The sequence below is a fragment of the Neoarius graeffei genome, chromosome 15, assembly GCF_027579695.1.
Source record: "Neoarius graeffei isolate fNeoGra1 chromosome 15, fNeoGra1.pri, whole genome shotgun sequence".
NCBI lineage: Eukaryota > Metazoa > Chordata > Actinopteri > Siluriformes > Ariidae > Neoarius > Neoarius graeffei.
In genome coordinates, this window is record NC_083583.1 from 58,456,524 (window position 1) to 58,482,004 (window position 25,481).

General features: G+C 42.0%; 1 protein-coding gene across 6 annotated transcripts in view; it reads right to left on the bottom strand.

The window, feature by feature from the left end:
* Nucleotides 1-25,246, bottom strand: part of abcc10 (ATP-binding cassette, sub-family C (CFTR/MRP), member 10) — a 67,561-nt gene extending 42,315 nt beyond the window's left edge. Inside the window, exons 1-5 of one of the 6 annotated variants that reach the window (XM_060941715.1) lie at nucleotides 24,956-25,165; nucleotides 20,727-21,573; nucleotides 20,338-20,537; nucleotides 9,115-10,462; nucleotides 238-465 (exon numbers count right to left, since the gene is read on the bottom strand). In XM_060941715.1, coding sequence (XP_060797698.1) covers nucleotides 238-465; nucleotides 9,115-10,462; nucleotides 20,338-20,525 — 1,764 coding nt within the window. In that variant the 5' untranslated portion in view covers nucleotides 20,526-20,537; nucleotides 20,727-21,573; nucleotides 24,956-25,165. The other 5 variants (XM_060941712.1, XM_060941716.1, XM_060941713.1 and 2 more) reach the window with 5 other exon arrangements.
* Between the last annotated feature and the right edge of the window lie 235 nt (nucleotides 25,247-25,481).

Consider the following 25,481-nt stretch of genomic DNA (forward strand, 5'->3'; position numbering starts at 1 on the left):
AGTGTATATATATATATATATATATATATATATATATATATATATATATATATATATATCACTGATTTTTCACATAAATAGGTAACAGAATCTTGCAGAGTGACAGCTTGATTACTGTCAGATTATCGGTATCAGATCAGCATCAGCGTACACTGAGCCGTGATATCTGTTTCATATCAAAAACAAAAAAGTAAACAGCTTTGAGAGTTGAGTTCGGCTTCTCTTTATCCTGCTCACCTTAGCTGCAGTAAGACTGTTTCCAAGCAGCACATACGTGATGAAAGTGAGGATTGAGATGACGACAGGAAGAGCTGCCCAGGTATACACACACACTGCGTCCAGATACTTCAAGACCTTCAGGTGACGCAGCTCTTTTTTGCGACTCTGAGTTATCTTCTCTGCAACGTGCTGCTCCCAATTATAGAACTTGAGAACTCGGATTCCAAAAAGGACTTCGGTCATTAACTTTAGAAAGGATGAAAAGCACACAAATAATGTTTGGTTTCATCACTAGCAACTACAGAAACATTGAATTGGATAACCAATATTTGTTGCACTGAAATATACACTGCCAGGCCAATAAAAAGTCACCTTTTGGATTTAAATAAGCAAATACATACAGTAAGAGCCTTTGACTGGATTATTACTGCAGTGATTAATGTTTCAGCTGGCGACAATTCTTTTAACCCGAACTGATGCAGTGAGTAGCTTCTCATTTCTTAAAGTGCATATCACGGGTAAATTCAGGAGCAAGACCAATGTAATTCTCCTATTTTATATTAAACTTTGGTCAAATATCTGTCACATTCTGCATTCTCTGCAATTTTTTTTTTACTTTGCGCAATCTCATCTCATCTCATCATCTCTAGCCGCTTTATCCTGTCCTACAGGGTCGCAGGCAAGCTGGAGCCTATCCCAGCTGACTACGGGCGAAAGGCGGGGTACACCCTGGACAAGTCGCCAGGTCATCACAGGGCTGACACATAGACACAGACAACCATTCACATTCACACCTACGGTCAATTTAGAGTCACCAGTTAACCTAACCTGCATGTCTTTGGACTGTGGGGGAAACCGGAGCACCCAGAGGAAATCCACGCGGACACGGGGAGAACATGCAAACTCCGCACAGAAAGGCCCTTGCCGGCCACGGGGCTCGAACCCGGACCTTCTTGCTGTGAGGCGACAGCGCTAACCACTACACCACAGGGGCTTCAAAGTTTGGGAGAATAGCAGGGTACAAATAATTTACAGCAGGGTGCAAAATGGTAAAATGTCTGCCAGCGGCAGACATAATGCACGCAAAGTGTGCAGGGATGGATGGATGGATGGATGGATGGATGGATGGATGGATGGATGGATGGATGGATGGATGGATGATTGATTGATTGATTGATTGATTGATAGATATGCAAGTACAAATTTTTCATGGGGCGGGATGGTTTGGAACAGGCCATCTAAAAATTGGGATAACATTTACCCGGGATGGGTATTTGAGGCGGGTCGTCTAGCTTAAGCTTGATTAGCGTTGTTACGCACGCCAGTGTTTCCCACAGAAATTTTGGAGACTATGGGGGCAAGCCATGGGGGAGGCGCGGGGGTTGTTTAAAATTGAGTGATATGTTAAATATTAAGTTATTACTGAAAAACTATTGATTAAAAAAACAGACACTGAGAAATGGTCCTATAAACAACTTTACCAATATAAAAGATTACCAAGACTACAAAAATGCAGAAAAATAGGCTTTACTTATCCAAATGCACCTGTTGGTTCAAAAGTTAAAGTGCAGAGAACCACACAGCACAACATGAAGTTACCTTCAAATATAATATAAATGCCTCAGCTTTCATGTAAGAAAAAAAAAAACTATTAATACTAGTCCTGTGTGCAGGCAGTCTCTCCTGAAGACTAAATTAAACAATAATTATAAACTAATAAAATAAATGGCTCAGGCTTCATAGAAGAGAAAAAACAATTTGAACAGAATCTCACAGTATGATGCTGAAGCTGCCTAAACAATGGAAAATAAAATACCATTTTGGCAAAAACGTTGGCATCCATTAATTTCTTGTATTAAGTAAAAAAATATGTTGCCAGATACTGCTGACGTTTTACAGCCCAAAATATGTTCAAAACCCGCCAAAATGCACTTAAAACCGCCCAAATTGGGCGGGAAACCGCCCAATCTGGCAACACAGGTGGCAGTAATGGCTGCACTCATGTCGAGGATGTAAACACAATCTGGCAACACAGGCGGCAGTAATGGCTGCACTCGTGTCGAGGATGTAAACACAGTTGACGCGGCAACGGACATACATGACATAGTGGATGTAATTTACGTTTACAACTTTTTTTGCTGTCAGAAATATTTAATATTAAATTTTGTGACTCGACTGACAATAGCCGGCGGCATAACAAGCTATAGCCGGCGATTTGCCGCCGGTGACCGGCTACTTTTGAAACCGCTGCACCACCGTGCCGCCCCACCTTGCGCAATACTAGAAAAATTCAGTTGAAATCAAGGCATTTGAGGTGAATTGGTCCGCCTCTGAAAAAACTTGGCATTTGGATTTCCCGGCAAACATTGATTTCCGTGACGTCGCGTGCGGGACGCCTCCTTCTGAATCCTACGTCAGCGCTGGTTTGTTTATGAGAAAACGACCTGGTGGTTTTCTGCAAATTTCTTCAACGCTATCGAGTAATTATTAAAATGGTTAACAGATATATCGTAGGAGGGTGTAGCAACACCAATCTTGATGGGATTAGTACTCATCGTTTCCCAAAAGACCGGACAATGAGAGAGAAATGGGAGCGCTTGGTCTACACAGGCTGTGCACTGAAACCGTGCAAGCTCGTGCAGCCTGCTGGCGCTTCTGCAGATAGATAACGTCACGAATCTAGCTCCAGACTCCCTTGGGATTTTTCCAGACGCGTTTTGTTATTTTATTTTTTTCTGCTGTAGACAGATGGCCTTGTGCAAAATTACCCTTCTGGATGAGTGTGTAAAGGGAAATACTTTCATATAAAAAAAAAAGAAATTGGTCCAGAATATGCCCTTTAAACAAACATGTCAGAAGACGTATCCCGTGGTCATGGAAAAGACGCCACTGTGTTCCAGAAGGGGCAAATTATTGGTCGAGCAAAGAAAACAACTAAGGAGATTTGAGCTGAAATGACTGGAATTGGGTTAAGAACTGATCAACACATTATTTAACCCTGGAAGGATAGTGATGAACTGTCAACTTCATGGAAGAAATGTGGTCAGGAAAAAAAAAAAAAAGGTTTTTGACTGACTGTGCTCAGAGATCACTTAAACTCTTGGTGAAGTCGAATCGTTAAAAAAAAAAAATCGACAGTAGAACTCATGGCTATGTTTAATAGTGAAAGTAAGATCATTTACACATGCAGGACTGGGACTATGGTCGTCAGTGAGGCTAATCAGAAGAAAAGGCCTTCAATTTGCTAGAGCGCATAAATGCTGGCCTTCGGAGCGATGGAAAAAGGTCATGTGGTCTGATGAGTCCAGATTTACCCTGTTCCAGAACAATGAGCATGTCAGGGTAAGATAGGAAGCGCGTTTAACAATTATTCCACGAAATCGAGTCGTACATAAGCCAAGAGCTGACAAGGTGTGTAGCACCGAATTGGCTATAAGCCATGTACGACGAGATTGAGTGGAATAACTGTTTTATTCTATCCACATTCACTGGATTTTGAGAAACAGCATTTTTAGTTTTTTGCAAATTCTATAAATAAAAGCTTTATAGAAAACATGTCTGTGAAGATTCTCAGTCATCCAGGTCATAGTAAACTGTGGGTGGTAGAAGAGAGCAACTGGACTTGCTTGAAGATTATTGAAGACGTTTCACCTCTCATTTGAAAGGCTTCTTCAGTTCTGTCTGACTAAAGGCCTCTGCATGCTCTTGCAACAAGGCTTTCGCAGACAGCTTTTCGCAGACAGTTGTAATTTATTGTTGAGCGGGGAGTAATAGGCGTGCGCGATGTTATTCACCGGCACAACGCAAGGGGGCGCGAAGTCGCTAGGAGTAGTTGGTGGGTGTGGTTAGTGGAGTGTTTATCCTCCGGTTACTTATAATGACTAGAACTGGAGTCGTATAGATGTACGTACTTCCTCACTTCCTCAATCAACCGCTCTTCATGCTGCTCCATCTTCGCTCGTATTTTTAAAAATGCCAGTCGTGAAAACAAAACAAACCGGGAAAGTAGGGAAGCGGAAGTGCGTGTACAGCGGATGTAGAGTGGACCAATCAGAGCCCTCTTGTCTGCGACGCTGTCTGCGAGGCTTCTGCGGTGGTCACAATTTTTGGGAGGTGCGCGCAGAGTGTCTGCGAAGGTGGGGGGGCTATGCAGACACTGTCTGCGACGCCATCTGCGAGGACTGGGTTGTCAGCATAAATTGGCCTTAATAGGGAGTATCAGGTATTTATCCTCTCATGGATCATCATAGAATCAGAATTCTGATGGCTGCATAGTAGGTGGCTGATGAATGATGTCTTAGACCCCCACCTCTGTTCAGTGATGGTCGTTCCAGGTTGACAAAAAAGAACGATCCTCTCTGGCCAAAATGTCCGCCAGTTCTCCGGGAGTCCTCTCATACTCCCCCACCAGTCAAAGGGATCTCATCCCAAAGTGCGTAGAAACATGTCTGTGAAGATTCTCAGTCATCCAGATCATAGTAAACTGTGGGTGGTAGAAGAGAGCAACTGGACAGACATGTTTCTACGCATCTATCGTTCTTTTTTGTCAACCTGGAACGGCCATCACTGAACAGAGGTGGGGGTCTAAGACATCATTCATCAGCCACCTACTATGCAGCCATCAGAATTCTGATTCTATTATGATCCATGAGAGGATAAATACCTGATACTCCCTATTAGTCAGACAGAACTGAGGAAGCCTTTCGGATGAGAGGTGAAACGTTTTCAAGAATCTTCAAACAAGTCCAGCTGCTCTCTTCTACCACCCACACTTTATAGAAAACGTCCGACAAAATAATTTCTGCTTAGAATGTAAACAAACCGGCGAAATGACCGGAGCAATTTGTGAAAAATGCTATAATAATAATAATAATAATAATTCTTGAAAAACAAACAAGATATGTTCTTACCATCAAATACTCACCTCATCTCATCTCATCTCATCTCATCATCCCTAGCCGCTTTATCCTTCTACAGGGTCGCAGGCAAGCTGGAGCCTATCCCAGCTGACTACGGGCGAAAGGCGGGGTACACCCTGGACAAGTCGCCAGGTCATCACAGGGCTGACACATAGACACAGACAACCATTCACACTCACATTCACACCTACGGTCAATTTAGAGTCACCAGTTAACCTAACCTGCATGTCTTTGGACTGTGGGGGAAACCGGAGCACCCAGAGGAAACCCACGCGGACACGGGGAGAACATGCAAACTCCACACAGAAAGGCCCTCGCCGGCCCCGGGGCTCGAACCCAGGACCTTCCTGCTGTGAGGCGACAGCGCTAACCACTACACCACCGTGCCGCCCCACCATCAAATACTTTTATTCCATATTTTGTTGCTTTTTTTTGTAATTTTTGGGGTTCTGTTTTCAAGTAGAGTTTTTAATTTCGTCCTCGGTTGGTTCAGCAACATGCTCCGCCATTTTGTTTTTCTCTACTTATGGTATATAAACTGATATCCTTGTCGTAGACTCGCCAATCAGAGCATATCCAGTGAATGTGGATAGAATATAAAGTGATGCACCCGTCATGCATAGTGGCCACTGTTATGATCTGTGGTTGCTTCAGTTGGTCAGGTCAAGGCTCAGCAACGTTATGTGGCAATAAAATGAAGTCAGCTGACGACCTGAATGTACTGAATGACCAGCTTATCATCACATCAATGGAGTTTTTCCTTTCCTGATGGCATGGGCGTAAAATTAGGACTCAGATTGTGAAAGAGTGGTTCAGGGAGCATGAGGAATCATTTTCACACATGAACTGGTCACCAGAGTCCTGAACTCTTTGGGATGTGCTGGAAAAGACTTTCCGAGTGGTCTGACTCTCCCAACACAAGATCTCATCTCATTATCTCTAGCCGCTTTATCCTGTTCTACAGGGTCGCAGGCAAGCTGGAGCCTATCCCAGCTGACTACGGGCGAAAGGCGGGGTACACCCTGGACAAGTCGCCAGGTCATCACAGGGCTGACACATAGACACAGACAACCATTCACACTCACATTCACACCTACGGTCAATTTAGAGTCACCAGTTAACCTAACCTGCACGTCTTTGGACTGCGGGGGAAACCGGAGCACCCGGAGGAAACCCATGCGGACACGGGGAGAACATGCAAACTCTGCACAGAAAGGCCTTCGCCGGCCACGGGGCTCGAAACCGGACCTTCTTGCTGTGAGGCCACAGCACTAACCACTACACCACCGTGCCGCCCCAACACAAGATCTCAGCAAAAAAAATAATACAACTCTGGATGGAAATAAATGTTGTGATGGTGCATAAGGCGGGTTTAAACAATGTCACAGTGGATGTGCCCCTTAATCCAAGCTAACCCTGGTGAAAATCTTTCAAGGATCTTCAAGGATCTGTAAAGTTCTTTGTGAGGGTCTTTGAGGATCCTGTTGAGGATCTCAACAAAGATCCTCAAAAGATCTTCAAGGATCTTTAAAATTATTGGCAAGATCTTCAAGGATCTTCAATTTTCTTGCCAAGATCTTCAAGGATCTACAACGATCTTTTAACATCTTGCCAAGATCTTCAAGGATTTCAAAGTTCTTTTCAAGATCTTAAAGGATCTTCAAAAGGTTTTTCAAGATCTTCAAGGATCTTCAGAATTCTTGTCAAGATCTTTAAAAGTTCTCGACAAGATCTACAAGAATCTTTTTTTTTTTTAAAGATATTTTTTTGGGCTTTTTGCACCTTTATTGGATAGGACAGTGTAGAGACAGGAAATGAGCGGGAGAGAGAGACGGGAAGGGATCGGGAAATGACCTCGGGCCGGAATCGAACCCGGGTCGCCCGCATTCATGGTATGGCGCCTTAACCACCTGAGCCACGACGCCCCCAAGATCTACAAGAATCTTAAAAAACAAAAACCACATTCAATTCCAAACAAAACAATTCTTTATTGATGCTATCATAACATAACATATGAACACACAGTTATGTTGAACATTCAGGAAAAAGCAAACAGATTGACGAGGATATTGTTATTTTCCATCTGTTTGCTTTTTCCTGAATGTTCAACATAACTTTGTGTTCATGACGTTATGTTATGATAGCATCAATAAAGAATTGCTTTGTTTGAAAATGAATGTGGCTTTTGTTTTTTAAGATTCTTGTAGATTTTGTCAAGAATTTCAAAGATCCTGGCAAGAACTGTGAAGATTCCTGTAGATCCTTGAAGAGCTTGGCAAGAAAATTGAAGATCCTTGAAGATCTTGCCAAGAATTCTAAAGATCCTTGAAGATCTTGAAAAAAACTTTGAAGAGCCTTGTGGATCCTTGAAGATCTTGAAAAGAACTTTGAAATCCTTGAAGATCTTGGCAAGACGTTAAAAGATCTTTGTAGATCCTTGAAGATCCTGGCAAGAATTTTAAAGATCCTTGAAGATCTTTTGAGGATCTTTGTTGAAATCCTCAATAGGATCCTCAAAGACCCTCACAAAGAACTTTAAGGATCCTTGAAGATCCTTGAAAGATTTTCACCAGGGAATGGCAGTCCAATAAAATATTAGTGTGTGCGATTTTTTTTTTTTTGGGCTGGGCAGTGTATCATGAATCTGTTTCTTTTATTCTTTTGTTCAATTTCAACGTTTTACTGTTTCACTGATTTGTATTTGATCATTTCTTTCTAATGGTCAGACACAACTACATCTACATTGAATATTGTATATTTAAATATAAAATAACTATTAAAGGAACAGTCCACCGTATTTCCATAATGAAATATGCTTTTATCTGAATTGAGACGAGCTGCTCCGTACCTCTCCGAGCTTTGCGCGACCTCCCAGTCAGTCAGACGCGCTGTCACTCCTGTTAGCAATGTAGCTAGGCTCAGTATGGCCAATGGTATTTTTTGGGGCTGTAGTTAGATGCGACCAAACTCTTTCACGTTTTTCCTGTTTACATAGATTTATATGACCAGTGACATGAAACAAGTTCAGTTACACAAATTGAAACATAGCGATTTTCTATGCTATGGAAAGTCCGCACTATAATGACAGGCATACTAACACCTTCTGCGCGCTTTGGCAGCGCATTGATACGGAGCTCAGATATCAATGCGCTGCCGAAGCGCGCAGAAGGTGTTAGTACGCCTGTCATTATAGTGCCGACTTTCCATAGCATAGAAAATCGCTACGTTTCAATTTGTGTAACTGAACTTGTTTCATGTCACTGGTCATATAAACCTACGTAAACAGGAAAAACGCGGAAGAGTTTGGTCGCACCTAACTACAGCCCCAAAAAATACCATTAGCCATACTGAGCCTAGCTACATTGCTAACAGGAGTGACAGCGCGTCTGACTAACTGGAAGGTCGCGCAAAGCTCAGAGAGGTACGGAGCAGCTCGTCTCAATTCAGATAAGAGCATATTTCATTATGGAAATACGGTGGACTGTTCCTTTAAAAAATAAAAACCCAAAAACTTAAACAATAAAACTAATATAAAATACCAGGCAAAAGTCACAGGCACCGTATTTTAATATAAATTTTATCCTAGATTTCTTTAGGTTTTATATTTAGGCATTTTCCCCATCAGTAGAAATGAGCAAATTTTAGATCTACAAAAATTAATTAAAAAAAAAAAGAGAGAGAGAGAAACTTGAGAGCCAAGTGGATGATTTCCTGATAAAACCACGACAGCAGGTCTAAAAGGCAAAGGGCGGGCCCACCTGATTGAGATTTTCACAGTTTTCTGCTCTTCGTAAAAGTCTTTCATTTCATTTTATAAGCATCTTTGCATTATAGAATCTCTTTACATTCTTTACTGCAAAGCACAATGCAGTAAGATAATCAAACTATGCCAACAACTGAATTTCTGAAAATAAAAATGGTGTAAGCGTACAACAGACTCCTTCACCAGGAAACAAGAACAGTGATGCATTCTTACCTTCACTCTGTTGTCCTTGTGCATCAGCATGTGTTTATTGTTCTCCAGGATGCGGGCTGCCAGCACCCTATTGAGTGGCACAAGCAGAAAAGCCACACCCAGCCCTCCCAGGAAGGTGACGCCCACCTGCAGGTACAGCAGGTATAGGGCCAAGATGAACTGGAAAGGAAGACTCCAAACTTCATGGAAGCTGTTGAAAAAATTGACCAGTCGGTCTGTGTCCGTGCTCATGTAGTTGACCACCTCACCCATAGTGAAACGCGCCAGTTCTGAGCTGCTGACGCGCAGCGCTTTAGCATAGATAGTGGACACCACAGCAGCCCGAGCCTCCAGGGCAATCTTCGATACTTCAAAAACAAAGACGTTGCGGAGGAATGCTGCGAAAAATGTGCTCGAGAAGAGTCCCACAGCACACCACACACCTCTGCTCAGTGGTGCCCCCTGAGTCTCCATGAAACCCACGAGCCAGCTGAGGAGTAGTGGTCCTGCGAACGCTAGCAGACTGGCCATTAACTTCAGCACACCAAGGAGGTAGTAGCGTGGGCCAAAAGCCTTGTGTAGCACCCTGAAGAGCCTTGCCTCATGTTGGCTCATTTCGTCTGAAAGCTCCTCAGGCTGGATCTCACTGTACAAACCATCCTGCTGGTTCCTTCCAAGTGCCCTTGGCACTCTGTTCTTCAGACACTGTACCCAACTCTGACTGAAGCGCTGAGTAACAGCTTTGGTCCGTAGCCTTTGGGGCAGTTGTAAAACATCGCAGGGTCTCTCGAGCTCTCCACGTTGACCTTGCCTCAGTTGAATGTTCAACCACAAGTAGAGAAACCTGGACAGGCAGCTACAGCCATCCTCCGCGACCATTTCTCCCCCAGCAGGCTCTGGAACAAGAAGAGGAGCCCCATCGTCTGTGTTTACAAGCAGAGACTCCCTTTGCGACGCGTAACAAGGAAAGATAAAGGCTACCAAGTACGAAAGGATCAGGGCTGCCCTGGTAACAGACAAGACAAATCTTCCGAGCTGCAAGGGGTGCTCAGAACTGAGATGACTGCCATCCTGAACATAAGTAATAACAGTAAAGACTATGTTAGGAACAGGCAGAATCGCCAAGATCAGAAAAAATGGTGGACCTCGAGTCCTTCTGTAGGCAGATCTTTGCAAGGACAAAACGGCCCCAAAGTGGACCAGCCATGCAATAAGACCACATCCATCAGCCAAGATGTTCAAGTAAAGGTCCTGCTGGTGGAGCACAAGCAGCAATCCCAAATCCGTGATAAAAACAAAAACCAGCAGCAGTGCAGCAACAGACCTGACGATCCAGCCAACAGGCAGTGAAGGCAGAGGGGGACTGAGTCTGCAAAACATTGAAAATGATTGGTTAGCATACGGAGTAGAAATATACAAAAAAAAATAAGAATATTAACCATTATTACAATATTCATTCATTTAACTTAAAACTAGATGGCTTTTCGATTTCCTAAAATGTAGTTCCCTCTGAAATTTGGTCATTGTGATATATGCTTAATTCTGTAATATCTCACAAAATATCAGGCCATTCTGTAGCTGGGAAGTTTTTTAATTTGAGGGGATTCCTGAGCAAATAATGTGCATGAAATCGCTCGCTTTGCGCAGTCAAGCAGACAGAGGAAGTCCGTGTGCGCATGCGCAGGTTTACCTTTGAGCGTGCACTGACAGTTCCATCATTCTGTCGCTAAACGAACAGCTGATCACACCGAGGTGCTCGCTGACCGCCAATATTTATTAGTTTGGTCCTACGTTTCCTTTCCTTCATATAGAACATAACGTCTTTTATTTTTTTCGCGGTCCGGTTTCCATCAAATCCTGCGCTCTGATTGGCTGGCGAGTGGGTCTGTATCCTATGATATGGACCTCAGTTACGGACCCCGGTTATGGACCTCTGGCGACTTGCTCGTTCACAACAACAACAAACATAGTAGCATTTTTTGTCAACATTTATCTTTTTTTTTATAAGATTTATTTATAAGATTATCAAAAATCTTATAAATTTTTGCCAGCATTTCTCAGAAGAATAGCATTAATTTTACAGCATGGATAGCGATAACAGTGTTCACAGCGAAAGCGAGTTTTACTACCCTGAGGAAGAAGAAATAAAAGAAAACATTTCAGGAGAAAGCTAAAAACCTGTAACTGTTGCTAACGCCGAGCAAAACCATGGCTAAATCCTGAATGACTCAATTTTGTATAAACAGGGGACTACATAGGCAGCAAAATGTAGTTTTTTTCCTGCCATGGAAGTGCACTTGTATACTGAGGAGGAAGCCATTTGCATTACAGCCGTGAATGAGGATTCAAAATGGCAGCTCGGCTCGGATTTCCCTTTCGGGTGCTCTTGTTTTCTGTTAGAATTTGGTAAAGAAAAAAATTAATATATTAGTTACCAGCTTGCCCTGTGATGACCTGGCGACTTGTCCAGGGTGTACCCCGCCTTTTGCCCGTAGTCAGCTGGGATAGGCTCCAGCTTGCCTGCGACCCTGTAGAACATAGGTGGCCAACCCGCGGCTCGCGAGCCGCATGCGGCTCTTTGCCTGGTGTCATGCGGCTCTCACCTTCACGTCCAAGTTGGTGTTCGTTTGTGGTTTTATGTGCGTTTTTGCTTCACTGCAGTTAATTACGGTTATTTTATTAAAGGTGCTTCGCTTGGTTTCATTACGGTATTTTCACATCATGACAAATGCGCAGGTGCGTGAGATGATATGCTAAATTCCCCTACAAGTAGCACTTCTGCTGCTGTGTGTGTATGTGTGTGTACATTTGAGTATGTGAATGTGTGCTGATGTGAATTCAGATACACTACAGGCCAAAAGTTTGAACATACCTTCTCATTGAAGTAGCGGGTGACCGTTTGTGATGCTAACTGCGTGTGTGAGTATTGTACTATCCCTGCTGCTGAGGCTTGGGATACGCGCTGGGCGCGCAAGCCTGAGTAGTGGGTGAGTGCTCATTCAGTTTTGATGCCTTGAGTGAGAGTAGAGTATACTGTAAGTGTAAATAGTCATGAGAACACAGAACACATTGAATGAGAAGGTGTGTCCAAACTTTTGGCATGTAGTGTATATACATTATGTATTTGTTCATTTGTTTTCCAGTTATCAATTTGTGTGTGTGCGTGTGTGTTCTTCTTTCAAAAATTTGAGCATTGTATTATATTTTATCTATATTTGCACTTGCACTGATCACTGTTCCCAGTGCCTATGGAGCTTGTACTGTTTGAGGAAATTAAATTAGCACTTTGTAATTTCCATTTTCCGACTGACTGTATTTATTTGAATACTTATTTATTTGAATGCAGGTCTTGTGCAGGTCATGCAATTGAGAATTCAAGCTGAATCAAAATGGCTTTTGCATTTTCGATGTTAAACAGGTAACTCCAAAATGCACTAGAATACAGGAAATTGCATCTAAGAAATCCAAAATTTTTCGGGGGAGGCCCCCCGGAACCCCCCCAATGGGGGGAATCCCCACATGTAAACAATGTCTGCCTTTGTGCCCCACCTACAATTTTCTTCACCAGTCGCCACTGTTGAAAATGACTGGCCTGTGGTCTTGGTACTGCAGTAAATGTATCATCATGTTGGTGTGGGGCATTGGTTAAGTTGGAGTGTGACATCAATGTGGCTGTGTGTGTGTGTGTGTGTGTGTGTGTCCGCGCGCGCAGAAGGAAGGGTAATATTTGTGTGCCCATGTTCATGTGCCGATGTGGCTCTTTGCCGTAACACAGTAAGAATTGTGGCTCTTGGGCTCCGACTGGTTGGCCACCCCTGCTGTAGAAGGATAAAGCGGCTACAGATAATGAGATGAGATGAGATGAGTTACCAGCTTAAGGTCGGTCCATATGGTGAAATACCGTGAGCTTGGCCTTGAATACTGACCTCGGCCCAGAGGGCCTCGCTCAGTACTTTCAAGACCTCGGTCACGGTATTTAACCATACGGACCTCCCAGCTGGTAAATAACATAATTTCTTCTCGCTTTCCGTTACTGTAGTCGGTCTTTCACGTTTCATTCGCACACTCACGTCCTCTATTTTTCTCTCCTGTTTCAAATTTGTATCCCACAACGGCTTGCGCGAATGAGGAAAGCCCACCACGTGATGCATGATGTAGTATCTTGTACTGGGTCATGGTGAAGCAGGAAAAAATAGCGGAGAATTCAGGGCCACATGGCTCTAATTTCATTAATTGTTCTTTTTTTTTTAAACTAATAAAATTGGAAGTCTGTGATTCGAATTCAGTAGCTTTCGGTCCACTAAACAAAAATAATTGGGTGGCGGGGAAAATCCTTTTTATCACCTACACTTGAAAAATCTGAAAGGCAGTACAGCTTTAAGTAACTGCTTTATCTTGGAGAGGGTCACACTGAATATGGTCCCATCCTGGGAAGGCAGGGTGTGAAGCAGAAACACACCCTGGACATCACAGAAGCCTGAAACTTTACCCAAACAAAGAAAAACTTGTGTTCTGTGATATGATCTTTGACATTTTGTCCTCTCAGAGGTTCCAGATACATGGAATACTGGAAGATGTACCAAAGAGGCAAAGCACCAGGTTAGATTGTATTAACTGTCACTTCCAAAATAAAGGCCAGCTAGCAGTTATTATTCTATCCACATTCATTGGATATGAGCACTCACGCGTTCTGATTGGCTACTCTACCACTAGGCTATCAGCTCATATACCGTGAGCAGAGAAAAACAAAATGGCGGAGCGTGTTGCTGAACCAACCAAGGACAAAATAAAAACTCTACTCGAAAACAAAACCCCAAAAATTTTTATCAAGTATTTAAAAGAAACAGAAATAGCTAAAAGAATATAGCTTTTCCCCCCCAATATCTCCTGTTCCACACTCCAGCCCAGTCGGTGGTGGTAATGCACCTTTAAGTTGGTTTGCCAACCACCAAAAAACCTTAAAGAAGAAGAAGAACCCCCCCCCAAAATACAAGAAAAAGCAAGAAAATATGGAATAAAACTATTTGATGGTAAGAACATATCTTTTTTTTCCAAGAATTATTATTAGAGCATTTTTGCTCCCGTCATTTCGCTGGTTTGTTTACATTCTAAGCAGATATAATTTTGTCGGATGTTTTGTATAAAGGTTTTATTTATAGAATTTGCAAAAAATAAAAATGCTCTGTTTCTCAAAATCCAGTGAATCTGGATAGAATAAAAAAAAATTTATTCCACTCAATCTTGTCGTACATGGATTATAGCCGACTCGGTGCTACGTGCCTCGTCAGCTATCAGCTCATGTACGACTCGATTTCGTGGAATAACTGCTAAATGTTAGTTCGAGACCTGATGTAACTATCTAACAATGTTCTGAAACGCCATTCTGTGGAAGTTCCTGTGCATATTCTCCCTGTGTGGGTTTCCTCCATGTTCTTCAGTTTCTTCCCACCAACCAAAAACATGCAGTTAGGAAGACTGGCTCGGCTAAATTGCCTCTAGGTGTGAACGAGTGTGTGAATTTGTGTGTATGATGCCCTGTGACGGACTGGTGTCCTATTCAGGGTGTATTCCTGCCTCCTACCCAGTGTTCCCAGAACAGACTCCGGATCCACCTTGGTCCTGACCAGGATAAAGCAGTTACTGAAGATCTCATCTCATCTCATCATCTCTAGCCGCTTTATCCTTCTACAGGGTCGCAGGCAAGCTGGAGCCTATCCCAGCTGACTACGGGCGAAAGGCGGGGTACACCCTGGACAAGTCGCCAGGTCATCACAGGGCTGACACATAGACACAGACAACCATTCACACTCACATTCACACCTACGCTCAATTTAGAGTCACCAGTTAACCTAACCTGCATGTCTTTGGACTGTGGGGGAAACCGGAGCACCCGGAGGAAACCCACGCGGACACGGGGAGAACATGCAAACTCCGCACAGAAAGGCCCTCGCCGGCCACGGGGCTCGAACCCGGACCTTCTTGCTGTGAGGCGACAGCGCTAACCACTACACCACCGTGCCGCCCTAGTTACTGAAGATAAATTTAAAAAAAAACAAAAAAAAACATAGCCTCAATGAGGCTGTAGCTCATACCGGCCACTGTTGTTGTGTGCAAGTTTGAAATCCGATCAATCCTGTGGGAGTAGTGATTTTTTTGTAAAATTGCATATGACCACTGTGTAGCCACATCCATGGCAGGTGGCGCCACCTGGTGAACAATTCTTGTTGGAATATGTCTTTAGAGTCTTCTGGGTGAGTTTCAGTGAAAACATCCCAGCAGTTTACGAACAGTAGTGTTTGATGTGACGAGTCATCCAAAATTTTCAAACGCCCATAAAATGTTAAATACGACAGGTGGCGCCACCATCTTGACACTTTTATACATACCAACCTGAGGAACATTCCATATGAGTTTGATCAAAATGTGATCACTCCTGTCGGAGAAGTAGCGATTTTCGTGAAACTGCACGTGACCCCTCTGTAGCCTCATCCATGGTAGGTGGCGCCACCTGGTGAACAATTCTTGTTGGAATATGTCTTTAGAGTCTTTTGGGTGGTAGCGTTTAATGTGATGAGCCACCCAAAAATTTCAGAAGCCCATAAAATTGTAAATATGACAGGTGGCGCCATCATTTTGACAACTTTTATGCACACCCACGTGGGGAACATTGTATGTAAGTTTGATTGAAATCTGATCACTCCTGAAGGATGAGCAGCGATTTTTGTAAATTGTGGACGATCGACGATGGACAGACGACACGTGATCGCATAAGTTCATCTGGCTTGGCCTATGACCGGAGGAGCTAATATCAGTTAATCTTTAAATATGACATATTACCAGTTCATCAGTTTGTTTTAATACACTATGTTCAAAAGTTTATGGACACTGAACCATCACACTTCTATGTGCTTTTTGAAAATCCCATTCCAGATTTCGTCCTCTTTGCTGTTCGAATAACCTCCATTCTCCAATAATGCGCTTCCAAATTTGTGGCAACATTTCGGGGAAGAACTACAAACTTTTGGCCATATAGTGCATCAAAGTCCCTTCCCACGCCATGTGGCAGCGCCGATCTCCATTTCCGTAGCCTCTCGCCTATTACATAGCTAGGGTTGCAGTCGGGGGCTAGTCCTCTCGTAACCGCGAGAGTTTGACTCCACACTCGCATCTGTATTGCAGCGTCCCTTGCCAGACGGCAGTAGGTACCATTTTTATGACGGTCTTTGGTACGACCTAACCGTGAATAGAACTCACGATCTCCCGATCGAGAGGCGGACACGCTAACCACTAGACCAACTCGTGGTCAAATAGTGTATTTGTAGTGGCAAAGTTACTCACTCAAAGAGCAATGTAAACAGGAATATCATTACTGTCTATGGTTATTTGCAACTAACAAACAAAAAAATGTTAAAAATAAAAAAAGATAAATCTTTACCTATATCACAGTAGGGGTTAATGCACCGTATAGTGTATTTCAAACACAACGAATCATAGTGCATGAAGAACCATACTAAATTTAACCCGTCAATTACAATCTAATAATAATATTGGTAATGTTTACCTCGCCCAGGACGGAGTCCACCAAGGGGCGAGGTATTGTTTTCGGTCGGGTTTCTTTGTTAACAATATTATAGACTGGTACCAAAATCCAGAATTGTGACACCCAAAGGCATTTTTGAGACAAAGTCGGCAAACAGTCTAATGCCATGTACACACGTAGCCGAGTATTTTTAAAACCGAACATTCCCCCCCCCCTCCGTTTATAAAAATGTTTTATCCACACCACCTCGTCTTCGAAAAAAATCCCTTCCACACATAACCGAACATCTGCGTTTTCAATCACATTCATAAGCATTCCAAACCTGTAGATGGTTATTTCCCCAAATCCTACCCCCTAATCACATCGCCTGTGCTCTTGGAGCAGTAGTTGGGCTTCTAAAATTAAACATGTAAATAGCACCTGCACAATAATTAACACTTTCAAGGCACTACTCCGATCCATTACTCTTTAGCTAGCCGCACACTACGCCGATTTTCAGCGTACCGAGCCAACTGAAGTCAGGCGTAAAGACTAGTTTTCGATGGTCCCGACTCATCTCACAGCCGATTCGAAAAACTAATCGGGAGCCAGACTGATCGGCGAGAGTCGCTAGCAATAGCCAATCATATCTTTCGCATATAACACGTGACATCATTAAACACAATTTCTAGCGCGAGAAATACGTGTTGGTAGCACCTAATGCAGGTATATACTGTAATTCCATAGACTGAAGCTTTATCCATAGACACAGTGGGCTGGAAAGCCACTCTGCTCAAGTTGTGTGGCTGAATTCCAAATCGCTTTAACTCCCCTATATAAGTGCACTATTTAAGGTTGGGAATAATAGCTCATGCAGCCTAGATAGTGCGCTACATATTCCGTGTTGTGTCATTTGTAATTCAGCCTGTATCATCTTCAAGTGTTGGATTTAACAGTAACTATATCCAATAGCCAATCACAAAGCTATTAAGTTGTCACGTGTCGCTTCAATCGCGACTGCACTCGTCAATTTGTTGTCATTTTTTTGGCGCAGATTGTGACGTTCTAAAACGCAAAACTCCGGTTATCTCTGTCTACACGAAAAGGCATACACGGAGTTTTCAAAAATCTTCACTTTGCCCGGAGTTTTTTTAAATATTCGTTTTTGATGTGTTTTCATGTGGACGACAGGCCAAAACGTAGAAAAATATCTTCGATTTAGCAGATACCCGGCTACGTGTGGACGGGGTCTTATTTTGTCAATTTGGGTGTGCCGAATTCAAATCTGCAATATGCCGAGCTCTATCTCACCTCTGTTGACCTCTAGAGGTCATTGAACTTTGGGCCTGTAAACGTCTCAGCTGAACCCAGTTTCTCAGCTTTCTAAGGAATGAAATGTACTAAAATGATTAATGAAGTTAGCAAATGGCCTTGTTTGTTAAATGTTTGGGTGCTGAATTCATTTTTCATTTGTAAAACGACATATGACCTCTGATAACCTCAAGGTCATTAAACTTGGCCTATAGGCCTATGCATTTAACGGCATTTTTAAACTGACTTTACTCCCCCAAAAAGAATATGAACAGACAAAAAACAAATAGAAAGGAACAAATACAACATTAAATGCCAGTCCATGTACATGTGACTTACTTTTCACAATGAGAATGCCTCGGCGATCACCTTGCATAACATTGCATTACATTTAGCGGTTATTGTTTATACAAAGCTACTGAAAAAAGGACAGATTCAGCAGCATACAAAATGTGGGGGCGTACAGGGTATACAGGTTAATCAGGGTTAGTATATATGAGAGTTTTTTTCTTTGTTGTTTGTTTTGTTTTAAACGGGGTAAAGCCTTTACAAAAAACAAACAACAAAGAAAAAAACTGGATGCCCCCACATTTTATATGCTGCTGAATCTGTCCTTTTTTCAGTAGCTTTGTATAAACAATAACCGCTAAATGTAATGCAATGTTATGTAAGGTGATCGCCTAGGCATTCTCATTGTGAAAAGTAAGTCACATGTACATGGACTGGCATTTAATGTTGTATTTGTTCCTTTCTATTTGTTTTTTGTCTGTTCATATTCTTTTTGGCGGAGTAAAGTCAGTTTAAAAATGCAAACAAGGCCATTTGCTAACTTCATTAATCATTTTAGTACATTTCATTCCTTCCCTTATGAAAATCTACCATGGTTTACTATGGTTTTACCATGGTTTTTATGTAGTAACCATGATTCTACCATGGTATCTCATGGTTATTCTAAGTACTATGAACCAACCATAGTATTACTATGGTTTATCCATGGTAGTAACCATGGTTCTACTATGGTATTTCATGGTGATTCTAAGTACTATGAACCAACCATAGTATTACTATGGTTTATCCATAGTACTGCAGTAGCTGTGGTAGCATCATAGTTGTATGTGTAATAGGTCATAGTAACTACGAAATTAGTTTAAAAAGGGATAGTATGGTTTTTAAAAGGATGCACTAACTGTAGTATTACCATGCTTTCGTCCAACAGTCAATGCTGTAGAGAAGGATCTCGATTAACAGCCCAGATACATTAACATTTACTTAGAACCTAAAAATTTAAGTGAACATTGAGGTAAAATGCACCATGGTTTTCATGGTTACCCAAAAAACATGAAAACCATGAATAACTATAAACCATAGTAAAACCATGATTAGTTTTCATAGTAAAACCATGGTTAATTTTCGTAAGGGTTAGAAAGCTGAGAAACTGGGTTCAGCTGAGACGTTTACAGGCCCAAAGTTCAATGACCTCTGGAGGTCAACAGAGGTCAGATAGAGCTCGGCATATTGCAGATTTGAATTCGGCACACCCAAATTGACAAAATAAGACTGTTTGCTGACTTTGTCTCAAAAATGCCTTTAACTCCTTAAATAAGCACTTTTTTGAATTTTGGTACCAGTCTATTACGGGAAAACGGCTGGACTGATCTCCATGAAACTTTCAGGATATATGAGAAATAGAACCTCCAACATTTTGACGGTCATCTAGTCAAGGTCACCAAAAAGGTCAAAATCTTTTTTTTTTTTTGTGGTTACTGCCTCATATAAAGGCGCTAGCCACTACGTCATCGTGCTGTAAGAGTGTAACGATCACACACTGTGCATGCGTTCCGATTAAAATGGCCGGTGAGCGTATACAATTCGGTTCATCATTCGAAATAAATCGCTTTCAGACATGCTTATGCTTATTACAGAGGGAAAGTGCGTTCCACTGAGCTCTAGCGCCAGGCCATTTTCGGGAAATAAGAGTTTGGGTCATGGCGACAGCATGTGTATGTCAGCCTCGGTTCAGAGGTTTCAGTTTCGAAAAGTGTAAGAGGTAAGAGTAGAATAATATAAAGTACAGACACTTGGTATATTTTACTTCTGTGATTTTTAAATTGCTCATTTTTGGATTACGCTTCATTTTTGTGGCTACTGCCTCATAGAGTAAATATATATGCACTATATTTACTGTATGGACATGGGATCAGAAAACAATTTTATTTATAAGCAGTAGCCACATGTACCCATAGGATACCTTTTTTTTTAATGACATCTCCCTTCATATTCATCATAAGTACTACCGGGCGAGGTTTGTTTTGCCTGGCAACGCTTGTTTGAAATGATATACAGACCCCTTCATGCAGTTCTACACTTAAACATGAAAAAACTTTCTGTATCCATCATGTAGGTGTGTATCTTACCTCAGCACGCTCAGGTAACAGGCACTGAGCACTGCAGTAACAGCATGCACAAGAGATCCACATACGATGTGGTTAAAGCAGGGACTGAGGGTGCCATTCTGCCACACAGGAAATGGCCGATCCTCCTCAGTGCCACAGAGTTCTGAGATGATGCTGGAAAGCCTTGAACTGTCCATCTGTCCCTCCATTGCTCTAGACGTCTGAATCACAGTCAGGACATGACGTCTGAGTCAAGGCTGAGTTTATGATTAGGTCTGAATCTTTAAGTAGTCATTATTTCTATTAGACACAACTGAACGGATGACGCAAATCGAATTTCCATCTACGATATGGTGGCAATAAAATGATTTGATTTTATTCTAATAGTGACTGGCATAGTGGTTTCTCACCAAGATCAAGCAGATCTTGATTCTTATTCATCAAGCAGATTCTTCTTATTCATGCGATTATCCAATCGGCCAATTACGTGGCAGCAACACAGCATATAAAATCATGCAGATTCAGGACGAGAGTTTCAGTTCATGTTCACATCACTGATCAGAATGGGGATCTCAGTGACAGTGGCATAATCGCTGCTGCCAGATAGGCTGGTCTGAGTATTTCAAAAACCGCTGATCTCCTGGGAATTTCACAACCAACAGTCTCCAGAGTCTTGATGGCAGACGTGCCTTGTTGATGTGAGAGGTCAGAGGAAAATGGCCAGACAGATTTGAGCTGACAGGAAGACTATGGTAAATCGAATAACTACTCAACGGTGTTGACTTGATGGGAATCTAAGCACGCATCTTGAGCTGGATGGGCTACAAGAGCAGAAGACTACACTGGGTTCTTCTGATGGCCAAGAACAAGCTGACGTGGGAACAAGCTCACCAAATCTGAACAGTCGAAGGCTGGAAAATTATAGCCTGGTCTGAAGAATCTCAATTTCTGCTGAAGCACACAGATGGGAGGGTCAGAATTTGGTACCAAAAGCATGAACTCATGAACCCAGCTTGCCTTGGGGCACCAGTCTAGGCTGGTGGGGGTGGTGTAATGATGCGGGGAATGTTTTCTTGGCACACTTTTGTCCCTTTAATATCAATGGAACATTGTTTGTACGCCACAACCTCTTGAGCATCATTGCTGACCACGCTCATTCCTTTATGCCCAGAATTTACCCATCTTACAACGGCTACTTCCAGCAGAAGTCATCTCAACGAGTTCAGTGTATTTCAGTGGCCTCTCCAGTCACCAAACCTGAATCCAATAGAACATATACTGTCAGTTTCAAGAAGAAGAACTTTTATTCATCACACGTACACTTGTGAAATTCCTCTCTACATTTAACCCATCTGAAGCAGTGAACACACATACCCAGAGTAATGGGCAGCCATGCTAACAGCGCCCAGGAAGCAGTTAGGGGTTAGGTACCTCGCTCAAGGGCACTTCAGCCTAAGGCCACCCCATGTTAACCTCTTTGGACTGTAGGGGAAGCCCATGCAGACACAGAAAGGCCCCCGTAGGCCACTGGACTTGAACCCAGAACCTTCTTGCTGTGAGGCAACAGCACTAACCACTACATCACCGTGTTGCCCAATATAATAAATATAGCTCTGGGATGTGGTAGAACGGTAGATTCACAGCATGAATGCGCAGCTGAGAAGTCTGCACCAATCACGTGATGTGCTCATGTCAACACAGACCAGAATCTCAAAAGGAATGTTTCCAAAAATATTGATGATGTTCTGAAAACAAAGGGAGAGTTCTGGTATGTACGGTGTTCCTAAGAATAAAACTGTCAGCATTTAATGAATTGTAATAAATTCTGTATAATTTTGTTGTTTTTAACACACACACACACACACACACACTTGTGGTCAGAAGTTTATATACAGTGACATGAATGTCATATTGCATATGAATGTTATGGCAATCTTTAGCCTTTCAGTAATTTCTTTGAACTGTTCTTTTTCTGGAGCAGAATGATTGTACAGCATACAGCTTTGATTAAAAACACACTAGAATTTGGTGCACAAGTTTTAATTTTCTTTGGGTTTTCTGAAATCAACACAAGGCCAAAAATATACATGCAGCACAGCTAAAATTTTGGTAAAATGTCTCCTTGCAAGATTCACCTTGACCAAACATTTTTTGTTTACCATGAACAAGCTTCTGGCAGAATTCTGGTTGGATATTTCACGACTCTTCATGGTAGAATTGGTAGAGTTCAGTTAATTTGTTTTTTTTTTCTTGGCATGGACTCGACTTATAAGCACGGTCCATATATTTTCAATAGGGTTGAAGTCAGGACTTGTTTTAAGCTTAATGTTAGCCTGCTTTATCCTCCACAACCAGCTCTGATGCGTGTTTGGGTTCATTGTCCTGTTGTAACTCCCAAGTCACGTTCAAGTTTCTGATGGTTTATGCTGAAGAATTCTGAGGTAGTCCTCCTTCTTCATTATTCCATCCACTTTGTGCAATGAACCAGTTCCACTGGCAGCAAAACAGCTCCAGAGCATGATGATCCTACCACCACCACCAGCTGGTACAGTGTCCCTCTGTACATGGTGGTCATTGTGGCCAAACAACTCGATCTTTGTCTCATCTGACCATACAGCTTTCCTCTAAAAGGCTTTTTTCTTTGTCCGTGTGGTCAGCTTCAAACTTTAGTTAAGCTTGAAGGTGTCAATTTTAGAGCAGGGGGTTATTTCTTACATAGCAGCCCCTTAGTCCATGGTGATCTGAACTGTAGACAGTGATCCATCAGCTTCCAGTTCATGGCAGGGCTGTGCCATGGTGGTTCCCAGGTTGTTCCTAACCATCCAAACCAATTTCCTTTCACCTGAGGATGACAGTTTGGGTTTTCTTGACGCAAAGTGGCTTAGCAAAGTGACTACACCTCACAATAACTTGGAGACAATTGTTTGAACTGATCTTGGGATTTGCAGTTGTTTAGAAATGGCGCCAAGAGACATTCCAGAGATGTGTGTATCTGCAATCCTCTTTCTCAGATCTGCACTGAGCTCCTTGGACTTTCCCATTTTACTGTGTGTTGGTCAATCCAATGAGTGCTGTAAACAAACCCTTTTTATGAAGGCACAGAGAAGCTACCAGCTGTAGTCAATCACGATCAGTAACAGGGAGTTAAGAGACCTCGGCCTTGGCAAGATAAGAGATGTTTTGGAAGTTTCAGCACCTCTGAATTAATAATCTAAGTAAGCGTATGTACATTTTTTGACCCTGTGTTGATTTCAGAAAACCCAAAGAAAATTAAAATTTGTGCACCAAATTCTAGTGTGTTGTTTTTTTTTAATTAAAGATGCATGCTGTATAATCACTCTGCCACAGAAAAAGAACAGTTCAAGCACAAATACTGCCAGGACATTCATATCCAAAATGACATTCATGTCACTGTATGTAAACGTCTGACCACAACTGTGTACACACACACACACATTGATATATATATATATATATATATATCATTCTCATCTCATTATCTCTAGCCGCTTTATCCTTCTACAGGGTCGCAGGCAAGCTGGAGCCTATCCCAGCTGACTACGGCCGAAAGGCGGGGTACACCCTGGACAAGTCGCCAGGTCATCACAGGGCTGACACATAGACACAGACAGCCATTCACACTCACATTCACACCTACGGTCAATTTAGAGTCACCAGTTAACCTAACCTGCATGTCTTTGGACTGTGGGGGAAGCTGGAGCACCCGGAGGAAACCCACGCGGACACGGGGAGAACATGCAAACTCCACACAGAAAGGCCCTCGCCGGCCACGGGGCTCGAACCCAGGACCTTCTTGCTGTGAGGCGACAGCGCTAACCACTACACCACCATGCTGCCCCATATATATATATATATATATATAAAAAAAGTGATTCCACGCTTATGGGTACTGAAATGGGGACATGAACTTATTTTTAAAAATTCACCTAAAACCATTTCTTTTTTTACCATCAGGTCACAAAACATGTAATCTTTAATGAATGATATGTTAAAAGATAACTTTAATTTTCTGAGATGTAATAACATTTATATGCCAAAGTCAGAACGTAACAGAAGTGTTGTGGACATATAGATTCTCAATTTTAACAATGTAGAATTACTTTTTGAAACATAGGAAGGTGATGTTTTAGCAAATAATGAATAAGCATGTGTAGTAGAATAAACATACACATTCTTTCAATAAGATTAACATGGTATAGAGCTAGATTGTAATTAATTTGTAACAGACGCGAGATGGACAATCGTAACAGAAGTCATGGAACAGACATAATTTTGGAACTCATAGGCTTGACTTTGGCATATAAATATGTTTTTATTACATCTCAGAAAATTAAAGTTATCTTTTAACATATCATTCATTAAAGATTACATGTTTTGTGACCTGATGGTAAAAAAAAGAAATGGTTTTAGGTGAATTTTTAAAAATAAGTTCATGTCCCCATTTCAGTACCCATAAGCGTGGAATCACATATATAGACTATTTGCCAGTTTTATTACTGGAACATCATTAGAGACCATCAGATTTCTGACTCCCATTAGAAAAGCACAGAGGTCATGAGCTAAATCATTAGAAGACTTTATATTGTGACCATTTACAAAACTTATTATTAATACTAACCATTATGACTTTAGCTGACTCTATCTGAATGTTTATAAGTTCAAAACAGGTCACTGCAGGTTACAGCCATTCAGTCCTCAGATCATTCAGTTCACAGCCACTGAGAACTTGGCGAATCAGCTGTTTCACATTTTAAACTACACTTTTTAATCGTGCAATAACAACCGGCTCAGTAAGCTGACTGTTTCTGCAGTACTTTAAAAAAAACATTAAAATGTTAAGAAACATTACATTTATTCGGTTTACTCTGTTAGAGTGTGTACCTGTTCTGTATCAGGGCTGTAAACACTGACGCGGAAGTAATAAATTTACACATCACCCTGTCAAAATAAAAGTCCTGAACGTCTTCTGTCGATTTATTGGCGGTTAACAATCGATGTGTATTACCGCCATCTACCGGGCTGAGGTGTGATCTCAAGGGATATTTATTTATTTAGCTTTTGCCATAGGAAGATATATATATATATATATATATATATATATATATATATCATGGCATGGGAAACCACAACACACATCACATTAT